Raw genomic sequence first — 18,823 nt, forward strand, 5'->3', positions numbered from 1 at the left:
GAACAGTAACATGCCCCTCCTTTCAGCAATATTTGAGTTCTGTACTGAACATGTATAATCATCAGTAAACAGCCCCACTTCTATTATTATGATGGAACAAAGCTCTTTGCTGAAGAAGCTGAAAGTGGTACGTGGTGATAATGGAGTTGGGGTTTGTGCTTGAGATGTGGACCTAGACTTTGTTCCCGTACTTTCACACAGTGTTTTCAATACTGTCATCCTTAACATATAACTTAACTGTATACAGAGACCTCTGCATTTATAGGTATTTCTTGGTGGCATAGAACAGTTATCTGACTGCTACAAAGTTGTAATATTTCTGAAAGATGTTGACTGAACACTATTCTAAATACACTTTTTATAAAATAACTTGAAAATTAATTTTTAGCTATGATGAATAAATCGTGCAGTAGATGTTTGAACATAGCCAAAGAAACAATCGCTCATTGTCAACTTTTGTGTTTTTCCAGTTATGGCCATGTGTTTGTTGGGACAGGGCAAGGTAAAATCGGGTCAAAGTACAAAAAGGTTGTTTACAGGGAGTATACCGATGGAACGTTTACCACGCAGAAAATAAGGCGACCAGAAGAACAGCATTTGGAAATACTTGGTAATTAATAAAAAGTTATTTCACACATATTAACTGCCCCTAGATATGGCATTGCGCAGTCTTTGAATGACTAACCAGAGGAGCTTTCTCACAATCATTAATCTGGGTAATTTTCTCAAAATGAAAATATGTTTTTGGAGGCTTAATACTTCCTATTTAATAAATATAATAATAAATGTAAATATCGCCACAGACCCAGAGGACCATAGGCTGCTGTCCCCTTTGAGAGCTGACTGGTGGTGATTTAAGCAGAGGATCTCACTGGTGGTGACTTAAGCAGAGGATCACCACACTTCAGGCAAGGGGCATGGTTAAGAAGATGGGTCCTTCATGAATAACCTCACATGGTACAAGAAATGAACCTGCGATGTTGACATCACGCCACATCACAAACCAACTGTTCAGCCAACTGACGAACCAACTTCCCAAAAGACGTGGGGCAGAATTTTCTGTTTTTCTTCTAAGTGCTGGACCAGGCAAAAAAATGATGTGTCGCACAGTGGCTGTACAGCTGATATTTCTTGCCATATTGTCTAGCACTGAAAAGAAAAAAAATCCTGGAGGCATGTCCCATGCCATCACGCTGGTGGAGTGGGCATGGGGGCAGTACCAAATGGCACTGCCTGGCCATGTCCCTCTTTTTTCCCCCGCCTGGGCTTTGTACTTAATTTTGTGCCCCTAGCATGGTCTCTTCGCCTGCTTGTGGCACATACCTGGTAAGACTCGCATCATCTACACCTTGAAGGTCAGTTGATGCTGCTTTTGCTTTCCTTGAGCATCATACCTGCTAAATATCAGCTGCCTGTAGCACAAGCTGTGCCAAGGCTGGGCATGGGAGGCACAATCAATGGGAAGTGGAAGGCAAGATTGTGGGGTGAGGGGGTGGTTGTTGGAAGGCGATAGAGGACGATGAGATGGAGTTGGGACTGATGGGGAGAAAGACGACCGGGGAGAGGTGGGATGGAGACAGAATTGGTTCGGAGGGGTGGAGGCGGGGGGCAAGGCGTCCAGGATCAGAGTGGAAGAGAAGAGGATTTTAAGGGGCAAAAGACAGTCCATGGAAAGTTCAGAGACTATCCTGGGGCTGAGGCCATACTGTCTGAAGCATACTTCAAAGATTGTCCTAGGCCAGGTTAAAGGACTCTGCATGGTATGTAAATATTGGTCCTGGTTTTTAGCAGGGGAGGGCCTCCCTGGGAAGCAGCAGTGTTCAAGGAGTGACCAATCACCAAAGGAATTTGGTACAAGGGATTGGAGTCATGGTACTGGGAAACCTAGAAAACAATACATTTACATTGAAAGGTTGAGGGGGTGGGGAGGAAGCAGGAATATTTATATGAATAATAATAGGATCAAGGGTAATGGAGAAGGCTGGATAGTGACTGTAAAAATGGAAATTAGGAAGTGATGACACAGTCTGCAGCCGCCACGCGAGATCCCTGAAAGTTGTGAGGACACGTGTTCCACGCCGAGGGGGACTCGGCCCATTGGGGGCAGAGCATCGGGGGGAGGTTCTTGGGTGACAGCCTGAGGCTGTCTCAAAGGCGTGCTGAGGGAGGGAAGCATCGGAAAAACGGCACCTCCCCTGATTCCAGCGTAAAAGTACATTCTCCGGCAGATCGCCGAACGCGATTTCGGTGTCGGCGATCGGAGAATCCAGGCCAATGACTCTGAAGAGGGTGCGGTCTAGACAAACCACATGACAATGTGAATGCATCGACAGGTTGTGGCAGATATGCTCCACCTTGTAGATTCCATGGAGAATGAGGTGAGGACTAATATTCACAATGATGCTCTTCAACCTTTGTTACGTGGGACATAACATCTTCATTCTTAGCATGAACATCTCAGAAAAGGTCTGGAATCTCCCAATGATTACGAAAGCTTCATATGTCACCTGATGTCTGAACAATGGGGTCATCTTTAGAAGGCAGAGAAGCTTTGGCAACGTTGCTCTTCAACGCTGTGGGGTATAATTAGCATTACTTTGGTACATGTCCTGAAGCAACTCCGCACAGTACAGTCCTCTCAATCATGGGTCACCAAGTCAATGGGCATTCAGCTATCAAGCAGCTGAAAAGCCAATTCATACATGGATGCACTCAGGTCAGTAAGACACCAGCTTAGTGAGGCAGCCTGAACGAAAAAGAAAACATTCTTCAGTGGTTTGCACTTGGACGTCTCAAAGAGAGATCAGCATCTGGAGAAATCAATTTCTCCCATCGTCAACTCTATAAATGCATAATGCAGAAGCGTCATCTTGCTACTGACCCTCAATGGCCCTTCACACATTAGGATGCAGTGACCTGTAACCTATATCTTACCCAAAGCTACGAGAATTGTTTGCACTGCCCTCACAGAGTGTGCCTCACAAGGATAATAGTTTGACACTCAGGACCATGCTATTGTCAGAAGCCTGATAGGAAATCCAGGGCTGAAATCTATGCATTAGGGAGAAACATGGCCCAGACAGTATTGACACAGCCATCAATGACAATTTCTCTTCATACACCCGGCTGAGGATTAAGGAGATGTGCAAAAGCATCGCTTTCAGAGCATGCCAGTCCCTGACATGGTTCAACTCACAAAGACCAATCCTTTCTGAGGCCGATCCTTTCTATATACCCAAAGTCAATGAGTACACTGTCATAGATGAATTCTATATTGAGTTGTGTGCTGAGCCTTCAAACAAGGAGCATGTGAAGCATCGTTGAGCAACCGTCCAGGAGCAATGGAAGATCCTCACCGGGTAAGGAGATGGTTTAATCAAGATCAGCACACATCTCTGAGATCATACACTCTAATCCCCCTGCAGATATTTGCCATTTTCCCAATTGATCCTTACTTTCCTAGTTCTGTGCCATGAATTGGGAGATTAGGAACGAAGCAGGAATGACGTTCAGCCTTAACCGTGGAAAAAATGACGAGCCGCAGAGAGGCATGGAAGTCTATCGTATTTAACATTTGATACTTTTGCCAAGCACTCACTTTGGTAAAGTAAACACTACTGCAAAGTACACACTGGAGAAGCAATTACAACATTGGTCGCGGCAAATGTGTCGCAGCAAATAATTGTGCAATCCATAAATAATGGACAGCGTGACAGCAATGGGGTAATCGTTAACCTCGATGAGCAATTCTCCTGAGCCCAAATGATCTCTGTCTGAGATTTAAGGCTGACAGTGTATTGGCCAGCCATCTGATGTGTCTTTGTTGATGTTGCAGATCTGGAAATAAAGGCTTTGATATGATTTAGCTACACAGTGTGGTGAGATTGAGCGAGAATTAATATCACTGAAGATCTAAATGGGAGCTCATTGGTGGGGGTACATTTTTGACCTTTATATGAACACAGGCATTTGAATCCCTGAGACTTGGGGAAGGATTAATACAAATAAATTTACAGTAGTGAAAAGTATATACCATGAGAAACCACCTGTACCACAACTATGTGTTCAAAACATCTTAGTTTTTCTTAGCCTATTATTACACCTAGGTGCAGCCCCAACATCTGCAGCAGAGGTGGAGACAGTCTGTTGACTGCAATGTCCGATTGTCTGAGATGACGTTGGCAGGCGTCCTGTGGTAGCCCGAACCTTGATGGTCCCAGCCAGTTAATTGTCTGCTGCTCTGGGGCAGGTGAACCCTCATTGGCCTGACTTGCTGGAGTTGATGGGAGTCACCGGCAGGGGGCCTGGTTGGTGCTTTTCCTTCCTTTGGGTACCTGATGACCCCCTCTGACTCATTGAGGAGAAGGGCATCTGGGGGAAGGTCGTGGTGCCCGTTTCTCTCTCGCCTTAGCCACTGCTGGAATGCACACATGACTAGAGTGATGGTGTGCAGGTCCCAACGCAAATCCCAAGGAGACTGCCACTCTTCTCATGAAGACTTTGTTGTGCTTGCATGCTGGAGTTTGGAGTAGATAGAGGTTTCACTTACCCTGGTAGAGCACATCAGATCATTCATCCATTTCTGGCACTGCAGACTGGTCCTTTTATGTTTGCCACTTGTGCTAGCCTCTCTAGTGACCTGCTCCCAGGCCAGCGTGGTAAGGTGGGAGAAACTCTTGCCCCCATCCTGAAGAAAAAGGACGGCCCACCTTGCCTGAACAGCCGGGAGGAGGATCCACAGGGAAATGTGCTGAAAGTTTGGTACTCAGCACCATAGATTCCTGTTAAATAGAATACATGCCTCTCTAGATGTCACTTAAATCTGATGCCAGGACTTTTGACCCCATAAACTAACGGCAAGGTAGGTGAACCTGCCTGCCCCGTCATAGGATTCACCAAGCTCCTCGAAGATATATAACTGATAAGCTGCAAAGCGGAGGATTGTGCGTATTCAGCTGTCCCTCCATCCAGCATAAGTCACGCCGACCTTCATGCCTGCCACCACACTTAAGTCTCCAGAATGGAAAATTGTGGCAATTAGTCCTCTTTTGCTTTCTTCACGAAGGGGAAGTTGCCCACAATCAAACTGCATTCATCACTTGCCGCTGTTGTAAATCATTAGACATTCACGTCAAAATAACTTGGCACTGTATCAGATAGAGGCTAGGATACATACCATTATCGACATCAAGGTAAGGTTTGTCGGTCATAAACCATAGAGGGGTTGTTGGATTTATTTACAGTGATTTTTCTTTCCACTGACAGGATATGTATGAAGTGATTTAAGTTAAGCTGGTGCAACGGCTCTGTGAAGAAGCATTGCAATTATGTCCAAATTAGGTTTCTTTTGGAGAAAATATATTTATCAGCAGTGGACAAGTTGTTTGCAAAGTAGTGTTGATCGGAAAATTAATTAGGAAATGGATTTAGATATTGGTTTACTGAAGATCTCCCTTGTGTGTTTTGCTTGCTGTTGTCTGGTTGTAATTTTGTCTTATGTATCATCTTATGTACTCAGGTCCAATTATTCGAGCAGAAGTTGGTGACATTATCATGGTTGTATTAAAGAACTTAGCTTCTCAACCTTACTCTATACACCCACATGGTGTTGAAGAGGTAAACAGTGGTAAACATCTCAGAGTACCAGTCACCAATCCAGGTGAGTTATGCAGCACAACTTTGCTTATTCGCTAACATTAGTTTAAAATTTATTTCCTTCAAAATTACACGGGCGGGATTCTCTTCCCGTCAGCCACATTTTCCGGAGCAGCCCTCCGTCGCTTGCAGCGGCATCCTCCGTTTCCGGCAGCTGGCCAATGGGATTTCCCATTGTGGCCATTCCGTGCCGTCGGGAAACCCGCGGGCGTGGGTGCGTTGCCGGCGAAGTGGAGAATCCCACAGCACATCTAAATGTAGCTGCTCACATTGTATACCCAAAGTGATGAATTTTGAGGGTGTAACATTTTAAACGTTAATTGAATGGCAGACGACTACAAACTATATTAGTGACATATGAGATCTTTCACAGTAGTGCATGGAATATAATCTATAGTAATTCAAATATCATTGGAACTAAATTTTAATCATTAATAATAAGAAATAGCTGTTAAGCTACAGAGAACCTCATCGATCAAACCTACTGACACTGTCTCTCCTGAAATAGATCTATATCTTAGAGCATGTTGCTTCCGTGACTTTCCCTGTCACATTATGCTATGCCCTATTACCATTCGGGTGAACATGTTCTGATTTCCTTCGACCTTAATTTACCTGACGATTTGAACCCTTAATTTGAGGGTCTTGTTCTTCCCAGGTGTATTTGCTACGATAGGCTCCAATCGATGCGTGGAATCTGTGCAAGAAAGTGTTTGACCTTCTGTGAAGCATTCTGTGCCTTTTTCAGTGTATTTTTCTTTTGACCATTTAATATTTTTCATTTCATTTAAGTGTATACTTATTATTATTCTAGGTGAGGTGAAAATCTACAGATGGAATGTTCCAGAAAGATCAGGCCCTGGTAGTGGAGACTCCAATTGCATCACCTGGATTTATTATTCTGCAGTGAGATTTGTAAAGGTAACATTCAATTAAAGTTCCTGCACGTTACGAACTCGACTTCCTGAAACAATAGAAACTCGTAAATAACATGCTTTGAAAAAAATTGTTCATGGGATTTGAGCATCACTGGCAAGGCCAGACATTGTTTTTTTAAAATAAATTTAGAGTACCCAATTATTTTTTCCATTTAAGGGGCAATTTAGCGTGGCCAATCCGCCTACCCTGCACATCTTTGGGTTGTGGGGGTGAAACCCACACAGACACGGGGAGAATGTACAAACTCCATATGGACAGTGACCCAGGCGCCGGGATTCGAACCCAGGTCCTCAGCGCCGTAGGCAGCAATGCTAACCACTGTGCCACCATGCTGCCCAAGGCCAGACATCGTTGCCCATTTCTAATTCCTCTCGAGTGTCTTGTTATGCTCTATGCGTAGCATAAGCGGCTTCCTTGTGGTGCGCTTGACAAAGGAAGGTTCAGACGTGGAGATAACTTCAACACGTTCATTAAACTATTTACACTTCTATTACTCGTGTTCAACACTACTGTTGATCCTTCTATAGCTACTCAGACTGACTAACCAGTCTGCTACAATCCACGTGGTAGGAGTGATATTGAATCAACCCTGTGTCTCTACTCACTGACTGTCTCCACTGGAAAGAGGCAGATCATGTGTGTGGTGTCCTTTATATATGGGTTGGGGTAATGCCCTCCTGTGGTCGTGTCACCTCTGTGTGTATCGTGAATGCCAATTGGTCGTGTCGTATCTAACTGATCTATTGGTTGAGTGTGTGTGTGTGATGTCTCTGGTGCTCCCTCTAGTGTCCAGCTAGTCTCCATGTATTTACATTAACCCCTTGTGTATTTACAGTGATGCACGTCACCACAGCGAGAATGATGACAAGCTGACTTTTTGAACCACTGCAATTTGTGGTGTAGGAATACCCAGAATGCTCTAAGGGAGGAAGTTTCAGAATTTTTGACCCAATGGAGGAATGACAATAGTTTTCCCAGTTAGAAGGTTGTGCGTCTTGAAGGGGAACTTGAAGGGAACTTTGGGATTCTGAAGGTTTTGGGCCGCAGCAGGACTTTTTAATATCACTTTCAGTTTGCAGATCCAGGCACCAGACATTTCTCCGAGATTGCTGAGGCAAAATCAAGCCTGTAGCCCTTGCTTTGGTGTGCTATGTGAAGCCTTTGAGGTCTAGATTGGCACCCGCAGCGTTTATGCACATCTCTGACATGAGCCATGCCAGACATATCATTGGTGAGAACGTCAGAATATGTGTAGCGACGCCTACAGGAAGTATACCGAGTAGGCACTCCTGTCAATGTGTGACATTACTCTGATACCAGTGCTGTTATTTTGGAACTTGATGCTCCAGCTAATGCTCTCTCTTAATCACACATGGCTGAGCATGTGTTCAGTGGTCGGAGGGAAGCTCCATAGCACTGTTTAAAGCGATCATTAATTACTTTCAGATTAGTTGCTGATTGATTTCTACAGGTTGTTGTCGTGATTGTTCAAGTGTCTGTTTCTTTCTAATGTTCTTTAAAATGTCAAAGGTTTACACTGAGTGTGAGGCAAGTGTTGTCTCTTTGCTGACTCCAAGGCTTCTGCACACACCTAGGCTCCGAGAAATGATTACAATGATGGGCATTTAACCTGGATTTTGGAATGACTTGACGAAACAGGCCACACAGCGCAGACAAAGCTGCTGGTAGGAGAGGAGGAAAATGAAAAAGGTTCTCGGCAGCGGTTATATCCATCCAGGGTGTTTGCGGAGCAATTCTCCTTCGTGAAGACCACAAGCGACAGTGTGTGAGATATCCGACCTTCAATAACAGCACCCTCAATGAAACCCATCATTCCATACAACCAAAACTGAAGCGTGAGAACAGGCTGAGTGTTATACTCCAGAAAACAGCTGGCAAAGGATAAAATTGGAGCCAATCTTTATAGATATTAATTTACAAAGTTACGCATAATGAAAATACACCTTCTAACCCAAAACAAGTTAAATCAATACATACAAATGTTGTTCCTGTAACTTCAAAACCATACCCGCCCGAACGATCACACAGGGCATTATGTTCCCATATATGTGGATGATCAATTCTGTCTGTGGAGAACCTGTAAGTTCTACCCCATCCCTAAAACCATATTTTGTATTGTGAGTGGTTGCTGCAAACCCCACCCATTTCTGTTCTACCATCTTAGTCCATTAACATATTAAGATGTTTTAATGGGAACGGTTCTGGTTTATCAGCATCATCAGATTGGTGAATGAGTTTTGCTCCACAAAACCTTCTTTGGGATTAGCATTTCCAAGGGAGTGGGTGTGTGCATCCTGGAACCCATAGCTCATATGCCTTCTTAGGGAGCAGCTCCAAACCCACAACCGCTACAATCTAGAAGGACGAAGGGCAGCAGACACATGGGAACACCACCTCCTGGAAGTTCTCCTTCAAGACACTCACCATCGTGAATTGGAAATATATTGGCCATCCTTCGCTGTCCCTGGGCCAAAGTCCTGGAACTCCCTCGCTAACTGCACTGAGGGTGTACCTGCACCGTATGGACCGCAGCGGTTCAAGAAGGCAGCTTACCGCCACTTTCACAAAGGATATTATGAATGGGCAATAAATCCTGGACCCAGCCAGCAACACCCACATCCCACGAATTAATATAAAAAGTGCAAATTAAAGTTTTACAGTTTTGCAACAGGAGTTCAATGCTTGGAACCAAATCCTTGAAATCTTAGGGAAACACATTTATCATTGTGTGGTCTGGTGGCCTCTGCCATCTCTTACTTAGTATATTCAAGAAATCACTTCACTACGGAAGTGTTTCATTTTAATTTCCTTTTTACGGCCAATTTCAAATTCCTGTGGAAGTTGGGAGCTGAAATTTTGCCAATTTCTGAAAATTAATCATTAGAAATAGTTTTTGTCTTTGCAGTACTGTCCTCTGAACTTTAAATGTTGGTTTCCATTAAGTTGAATGCATTCTGGTGAAGGACTGGCTATAGGATTAGACCCTCAAGTAATTGGATGCTCCTCAGAGCATCAATAATTTTAAAACCAACTTTGCCTGTTTTTGCGAAGCCAAGACCTTGCGCATTATCTTTTGCTATCTCCTCATCTTCCATTGTCTTTCCTCTACAATCACCAAATGTAGAATCATGATCAGTTAGATTCTGACCAATTCATGAGCAATAATTCTTATCCAAGGAATAATCTCAATTGTAGTTCCTCAAAAAAGAAAAAAAGAATCATCCATCCAGCTGAGAGGGACTCCTTGGTTCTTTTTTTCTCTGTTTAATACTATCCAGGGAGTCAACTGCAATGGCTTCTCTTTCCGTTCATTCTCAGCTACCTCTGATGTCTCCAATGATCTACCCTTGGTCCCTTCCTATTTCTCATCATCTGAAAACATACTGTTTTCCTCAGTTTCCTCAGGTAAACTGATGAAACCCGGTTTGACCTCACTGTCTCAAAATTGTCAGGTTGCTTGTTTAACGCCTAGAACTGGATGAGCAAAAAATTCCTCCAACTAAATATTGAGAAGACTGAAGCCTTTGTCTTCAGTTCCCATCACAAGCCCAGTTCCCTATCCATCTCCCTGGCAACTGAAACAAAACCAGTCTGTTTGCAATCTTGGTGTCATATTTGACCTTAACTTGAACTTCCAGCTAAAGATTCATGCTGTCAGTAAGACTCCTATTTCCACCTTTGCTCCATTGCTGCATTCTGCTCCTGTTTCAGCTTATCTGCTACTGAAGCCGTCTCCTATCGCGTTCCTCTTGTCTTGACTGTTCCACTGCACTCCTGGCTACCATCTCATGGCCTACCATCAGTAAACTTTAAGCCATCCAAATCTCTGCTGCCCGTATCTTAACTCGCATCCTTTCACCTGAGGTATGTGAGCTACATTGGCTCCCATTTAAACAATGCATCAATTTTAAAATTCTAATCCTTATTCTCAAATCCCTCCATGGTCTCATAATAATAATAGCTTATTGTCACAAGTAGGCTTCAATGAAGTTACTGTGAAAAGCCCCAAGTTGCCACATTCCAGCGCCTGTTCAGGAAGGCCAGTACGGGAATTGAACCCGCGCTGCTGGCCTTGTTCTGCATTACAAGACAGCTGTTTAGCCCACTGTGCTAAACCAGCCGCTGCTCATCCCTTCACTATCTCTGTCTTCTCTTCCAGCTCCAAGATATCTGCATTATTCTAATTTTGATCTCTTGAACATCCACAGTTTTAATCTCTGCACCATTGGTGATGGCTCCTTCAGCTGTTTGACTGGGCAGCACAGTTGCACAGTGGCTAGCACAGTTGCTTCACAGCTCCAGGTTCCCAGGTTCGATTCCCAGCTTGGGTCACTATCTGTGCAGAGTCTGCACGTTCTCCCCATGTCTGTGTGGGTTTTCACCAGGTGCTCCGGTTTCCTCCCACAGTCCAAAAATGTGCAGGTTATGTGGATTGGCCATGCTAAATTGCCCTTGGTGTCCAAAAAAAACAAGGTTAGATGGGGTTACTGGGTTACGGGGATAGGTTTTGCGGGTGAGGGCTTAAGTTGGATGCTCTTTCGAAGAGCTGGTGCAGACTCGATGGGCTGAATGGCCTCCATCTGCACTGTAAATTCTACGATTCTATTGTCACGTGTACTGAGGTACAGTGAAAAGTATTGTTCTGCGTGCAGCTCAAACAGATTATTCCATATTTGAGAAAACATAGGACATACAATAAATACACAAAGTAAATACATAGACATTGGATGAAGCATATTGAGTGTGGTACTACTCAGTAGAGAAGATGTGTGAAGCGATCAGTTCAATCCATAAGAGAGTCATTCAGGTATCTGGCAACAGCGGAGAAGAAGCTGTTTCTGAAACTGTTAATGCGTTTTCTCAGATTTTTATATCTTCTGTCGGATGGAAGAGAGAACAACCCGGGAGGGAGGCATCTTTTATTGTGCTGTCCGCTTTCCTAAGGCAGCAGGAGGTGTAGACAGAGCCAATGGATGGGAGGTGGGTTTGTGTGATGGACTGGGCAGCGTTCACAACTCTCTGTAGTTTCCTACGCTCTTAAGATGAGCAGTTGCCATCTTAAGCTGTGATGCAGCCAGCTAGGATGTTTTCTTTGGTGCATCTGTAAAAAATTGGTAAGTGTCAATGTGGATATGCTGAATTTTCTTAGTTTCCTGAGGACGTATAGGCGCTGTTATGCTTTTTTGGTCGTAGTATCGACGTGGGTGAACCAGGACAGATTGTTGGTGATGTGCACACCCAGTAATTTGAAGCTGTCAATCATCTCCATCTTGGCACCATTGATGCTGTTAGGATTGTGTCTTTAAGACTGTAAGCTCTTGAATTGCCTCCTTACATGTTTCCACCTCTCTCCTGGCTCACCTTTAAATCCCTCCTTAAAATCTCCCTCTATCCCCAAGTTTTTGAACATCTGATGCAATATCTTCCAATGTGGCTTGTGGTCATATTTGTTTTCCAATGCTCCAGGAAAGCACTTTGGGATTTTCAAATTTTAAAACGGCTACATGAATAATGGTGTATCTTCACGCCATAATCGGGCCCAGCGCCAGTCCAGCGATTCTCTGGGACCCGGGAATAGGCGTGGTCGCAGAGCACACCGCGCGGCTGGGAGCCCATTGACAGAGGCCTGTCCAGCAATCCTTCACGCCCGACCGGCCGAGTTCCCGACGGCATGAAACTAGCCACCTATTGCTGGTCGGGACTCAGGCCGCGACCGCCCTGGTGGGGGGCTGGGGCATTGGACACCGGGGGGGGGGGGGGGGGGGGGGCCTTATTGGCGGCTGGGGTTAATTTCTGCGCGGTCAGATCCTTGGGCACGCGGACGATCGGGGGAGTCTAATTTTTCTGTCTGCCTCCGCGGTCGAGTCCGCCATGGCGTTCGGCCTCTGGAGGTCGCTCCAGAGACTGAAAACTGAAAGTGTGGGGGCCTGTATCCGCAGCTAAAGCTGCGTGAATTACTCAGGGTCCCTGCTAGCCCCCTTCAGGGCTTTGAATTAGCTGATCTTTTTTGCAGGAATCTCCAGAGTAAAACTCCAGTGTTTTTACACCGGCGTCAGGACATAGTCCCATTTTGGGAGAATCCAGCCCAGGATTGGTTAATATGCAGTCAGTACAGTCAGATGATCACTAGAGGGCAACACTAATAGGGAGTATATAAGCAAGCTCAAGCTGTTTTCCTGCTGTCTTCCTGCTCTCTTTGTATATGTTGTAGCTAGAGAACAGAAGTGTAGCAAGCTCAGAGTGTAGAGTATTATATTCATTGTTAATTTAATTTGATTTTAGTTAATTCAACTACTGGTAAAAGTATTAAAGAAAAGAATTCACAAGTATATTAATTTATTACTCAATAAATAATTGTCATCACTGGAAGACTTTGAGTGTTCATCATCAAAGTTAAGTTTAACTTGGCATAACAAATGAGTAACATATATTACTCCCAAGTAATATAACAATCGAGACATGGTTAAAGGAGGGACAGGATTATCAGCTTAACGTTCCAGGATATCGATTTTTTTTTAGATGAGACAGGGGGTAGCAGAAAGGGTGGGGTGTTGCATTACTGTTAGGGAACATATCACAGCTGTGACAAAGAAGGACATCTTGGAGGGATGCTACAGTGAGGTATTATGGGGAGAGCTCACGAATAGAAAGGGTGTAAGGTTTTGCGTGGGGAAGGTCATGTCTTACCAACTTGATAGAGCTTTTTGAGGCGGTGACAAAATTAATTGATGAGGGAAAGTCTGTTGATGTAGTCTACATAGGCTTTTAGTAAGGCATTTGACAAGGTCCCTCAGGGCAGACTGGTACAAAAGGTAAAGTCGCATTGGATTCAGGATGTGCTTACTAGATGGATAAAAAACTGACTTGGCAACAGAACACATGGAGTTACAGGGAAAGGGAGTTTTTCAGAATGGAGATCTGTAACCAGTGGTGCTCCACAGGGATCGATGCTGTGACCACTGTTGTTTGTAATATATATAAATGATCTGTAGGAAAATGTAGCTGGTCTAATTAGCACGTTTGCAGATGACACTAAGATAGGTGGAGTTGCAGATAGTGAACGGGACTGTCAGAGAATACAGCAGAATATGGATAGATTGGAGCATTGGACAGAAATGGCAGATGGAGTTCAATCCTGACAAATGCGAGGTGATGCATTTTGTAAGATCAAATTCAGGTGTAAATCATACAATAAATGGCAGAACCCTAAAGAGCATTGACATACAGAGGGATCTGGGCATTCAGGTCCATAGTTCGATGAAAGTGGCAATGCAGGTGGATATGTTGTCAAGGAGGCACACTCTATGCTTGCCTTCATCGGCTGGGGAATAAGAGTTGGCAAATCATGTTACAGTTGTATAAAACTTTAGTTTGGCTACATTTGGAATATTGTGACTCAGTTCTGTCGCCACACTACCAGAAGGATGGGGATGCTTTGGAGAGAGTGCAAAGAAGGTTTACCAGGATGTTGCCTGGTCTGGAGGGTGTTAGGGGAGGTTGAATAAACTTGGATTGTTTTCGTTGGAGGCTGAGGGGCGACCTGATTGAGGTCTACATAATTACGAGAGATATAGACAGGGGGAATAGTCAGAAGCTTTTTCCCAGGGTGGAAGATTCAATTACAAGGGCGCACAGGTTCAAGGTGAGGGGAGGGAAAGTTTAGGGGAGATGTGCAGGAAAAGTTTTCATTGAGTGCAGTGGGTGACTAGACTGAAGGACCTGTTCCTGTGCTGTTTTGTTCTTTGTTCTGATTTCACCAGCTGCTCCACCCCTTTCAGAGGTGCCGGCTAGCTATAGGTGGTTCTAGCTGTTGTGTTATGTGACTACATGCCATTGTAATCTAAATGTGCTTGGCCGAGCAAGACTTGATGTGGGACTGGGAGAATAGCACTGCTCACAATATGATGGATGGAGTTGCATCTTAAGAGACTCTGAGAGAAAACTCTGGAAGCAATCTATCTGCATGACATGACAGTAACCTGTAAATAGTTAAAGACTAACAATAAACAGTTCATGTTTAAATATAGATGGCTCGAGCTTTTCATCACAGAGCCACTGCAATGGACACTATATTGCAACATGGTTGACACCGATGGAATCATCATGCAACGTGCTGATCAGCAGTGATATGAAAGGTGGCATTTTAAACAATGCACCCATAAGTGTCCCAAGGATGAAAAACTGAAACCGGGCTAAAGAGATGTGCAGCTAAGACGGAAAATTGAAGAAACAGTTGAGGAAGCTTCACTGCAGATTTAAAAGTTGAGGAATCCACCAAAGTGAGTGGAAGTCTGTTGCAAGAACCCCGAGTGATGCAGAGTAAAAAGGAACAAACCTGATCAGACCGTAAATATAGGTGAGCACAACTACAAGAATTGCAAGACCCCTGAGTTATGCACAGCAACCAAGCTGCTCGGGTCACAAGCACAGTGAGAAAAACTTCAATTTTTTACAAGACCCTGAGAGATGCATTCTGAAGAAACCTGGACAGTGAGCAAAAATTCCCCCCAAATAAGCCGTACTTGTAGTGTAGAGTAGATGGCAGTCCCATAGGTCAGCATATCTATAGAGAAGTTGGAAGGCAGCTGTCATTTTATTTTTAAACTGTAAACATTGACTGGCACAGTTAAATGTTTAAGAAGAATCTGCAGTTTCAAAATGGAAGCTGCAGTGTTTCAGAGAAAAAAGCATGCCCACCAAAGCTCCTAAAATGCAAAATTCAAAGGACCTGTAGAGGTTCAAGACAAATAAATTGCTGCAGTAGCGTTTTTGCTTTTAAAAAATGGCAACATTTAAAAATAAATGAATGGACTAATCAGCAGACAGACAGCCAAAGCGCAGGAAGGAAAATATTGCCTGCAGAGATAAAAGAAAAAAAAGAATTGCCCAGAAAAAAAATGCTCCTACCTTGAAAGTCTTAAAGTTTAAAAACAAACATGATGGCGGGAGAGCCAGCCAAAGCACAAATTAGCACAGGCAATGTACAGCACAAAATGGCAACAGCTGCAGACAGCGCAGTCCGAGTGTGAAAAATAACAGCTTCTGCACTCTCCATCTTGAAGCGACAACATTTAAATTGTAACTATAAGGAAATGGAAACAGCCATGGATAGAAAATTAAAAGATCCAGATGCATTTGAATAGGAAATGGCTACATCAGACACAAGTGGTCATCAAAGGCAACAAGAGCTCCCAGAGAGAGGACAACTCCCAATAAAGCACCGAGGGTAGTTGTCAATAAAGCACTAAGGGGAACAAAAGACCCCAAATAGAGGGCAAGAAGAGACCACAGTCCAAGGTACACAAGTCCCCATAGCAAGCAGGCAATATTTCAGACAACCGCAAGATGGTTGCCGACTTTGCCAGTAAAATGAAATGCACGAGCTATAGAGTTTAGCACTGAAGAAAGAAATGGCTGAGAAGCACGCAAAAGGCTCAAAATAGTTTTGTGAAAATGCTGACTGGGTAGTACCCAATCTGCAACCATAGATGGAAGTGTAGCATGTTTAGATGGCTGTAAATGAAGGAAAGCTATCTGAGGTCACTCAGAAGTAGCAAATTGTACAAAAAGTAAATGACGCTGTCCTACAGGAACTGAACTGATAGATTTGAATTGCAAGACTCAAGCTGAGTCAACGAGATGATGCATTGAAACCCAATATGCGTTGGTAAGTGGTCAACAAGAAAATAAATGGTGAAAGAACTGTTGATTGCCTTTCAAGGACAAATTAAAAGAATTGTCTAACCGTTCAGTTACATGAAGCCATGATTATATAAACAGCAGAATGGAAGCACAGCTGAAGAGATGCACGTGAGGAGACTTTGTTAAATTACAGGCAAGCTCAAGATGAAGTAAGCAAGCACCACAAAGAAAAGGAAATCCAGTTTTAAGTTCACATGTTACAAAAATTGCTCAGGTCAAAGTTCATTCCGCTGGAAAATTAAGAGAAGCAAAATGAGATTAATGCTACTCTGAACAAACTGACAAACCAGTTGGCAGAGCAGACTCAGCAATGTTATATAATACAGGAGGAAACCAAAAGCTACAAGAAAGAGACTAAAGAGCTAAAGAAGCAGTTGAATGGCAAGGAGAAGGCACTTGTACTGGAAAATGATTGAATTTTCCTAGCTGCATACAGAGAAAAAAAAGACAAAAATAGTGTTGGAAAATGTAAATTCACCAGTATGAGGAATGAGTACGAGGCACACTGGGCTAAACAGCTGGCTTGTAATGCAGAACAATGCCAGCAGCGTGGGTTCAATTCCCATACCAGCCTCCCTGAACAGGTGCTGGAATGTGGTGACTAGGGGCTTTTCACAGTAACTTCATTGAAGCCTACTCATGACAATAAGTGATTAATATTATGAAAAGATCCACCATTGAGTTTCTGAAAATGAAATAGCTAACAAATGTTTGGCTGAACTTGCGAAATAAGTGGAAATAAAGGTTCCATTTGCAAAGCGATGCACTACAGGAACTAACCAAGGTTCATTAGACAGTATCTTCCACCATCTAGAAGGACAAGGACAGGGAGCACATGAGAATTCCACCACCTGGATGTTTCCCTCCAAGTCACTAACCATCCTGACTTGGAAATATATCACCTTAACTGTCACTGGAAATCCCTTTCTAACACTACTGTAAGCATACCTAAACCTAGACTACAGTGGTTCAGGAAGGCAGTTAAACACCAATAAATGTTGGCCTAGCCAGCGATATCCACATCCCTTGAATGAATAAAAAACAAATGTGTATGTCCAGCAACAACATGGCAGACACCATGGAAAAAGATCATCTGAGTCCACTCTAGGAATGAAGGGAGTGCATGTTCCCCTCCAAGGAACAGGACAAACCCGGGTCCAAAAGCAGGCGAGTTGGTAATGAAGGTAAATGCAACTCGAAGGGGCGTGATGGATCTTTGTGTCTATTCGGAATCCTGGATAACCATTACCCCTTCTCAGTTCCCAAATAGCAGAGGTCAAGTCTGTTCTTTTTGGCAAAGTCCCCATGCACTTTATTTGTCAGCTGTGCCACTGGTAATCTTATTTTCAATGCAACATTTAGGAAGTTCCGACTAGCCCTGCAGCAAGCTAGTCAGACTGATTGTCTTTAGCGAAAACAGAACAGTCGTTGAGTTTTCATTCAATTATAGATTGCGGTAATTCTTCAAATCATAATATACAGGATAACATAACTAAGTGATTTAAACAAAAGAAAGACGGTGATTAGCAAAAGCAAGCAGCAAAGAAATAGGTTTCAGAAATATAGACAGGGTGATTCCAGAATGGGTTTTTCCAACCCGGTAAGTGATTCTTAAGGAGATTATTATCTTAAGATCTGGCCTTCTTTTTACTTCTGATTGGTTTTAACGAATTCATAATTCGCTCAATTCGGCCAAACTGTCTGTTCATCAATTTAAGAGATATATGTATTTCAATATATTGGTGCCAATTTCTCATTCCATCGCTTGCCAATTTAATTAGAAAAACACAGTTTTGTTAAGAAATTATCAGCCCGAGACTGGCTGTTATTATAGAAACGGGACTACTCTTACTGGACAGCCACCCAGTTTTTAACCATACAATGGGGCCTTTTAGCTAGTTGACGTCACTGACCTTGAACTTGCAAAATGTGAAACCTAAGAAATTGGATTAAAGAGTATTGTCTGGATTAACCCTTAGTGGATTCACAGCTATTGTTGCAGTGAAGTAATGCTTAATATGATTATAGTTAATTATTCTTAATGAGTTCTCAATTAAACCTCTACCATCTTCCCTTACTCTCATGGTTATAACTAACTAGAAAAGTCAATTTCTATCAGAGCGCAAAAAGAGAATCAAGTGGAAATAGCCAAGTAACAGAAACACAGAATACTACTACCATTGCTCCAAATATGACAGACTGAGGAGTGGGAGAACTGTCAAGCCTCAAGACAGTCTGAATTTATCAAGTCAGATACTTGAGATATGGGAGCATGGTTACCAAGTATATTGTATTGTAACATTGGAAGGGGGGAATGTTTTCTTTAGAGAAAGGAGGATCTTGTGTTATGTGCCTGCACGCCATAGTAATGTAAAGGTGCTCAGCAGAGCAAGGTTTAAGGTTAGAGAATAGCACCACCCATGGTATGATGTATAGAGCCGTATTGTAAGAGACCCGGGGAGAACACTCTGAAAGCAGCCCACCTGCATGGCAGCAGCACAATATA

At 43.4% G+C, this 18,823-nt stretch overlaps 1 protein-coding gene across 1 annotated transcript in view; it reads left to right on the top strand.

Annotated features, from left to right (window-relative positions):
* LOC119977512 (ferroxidase HEPHL1-like) overlaps nucleotides 1-18,823 on the top strand; it is a 146,612-nt gene that overhangs the window by 99,801 nt on the left and 27,988 nt on the right. The window contains 3 exon segments of the mRNA XM_038818551.1: nucleotides 471-610; nucleotides 5,519-5,659; nucleotides 6,470-6,576. Coding sequence (XP_038674479.1) covers nucleotides 471-610; nucleotides 5,519-5,659; nucleotides 6,470-6,576 — 388 coding nt within the window.

The sequence above is a fragment of the Scyliorhinus canicula genome, chromosome 14, assembly GCF_902713615.1.
Source record: "Scyliorhinus canicula chromosome 14, sScyCan1.1, whole genome shotgun sequence".
NCBI lineage: Eukaryota > Metazoa > Chordata > Chondrichthyes > Carcharhiniformes > Scyliorhinidae > Scyliorhinus > Scyliorhinus canicula.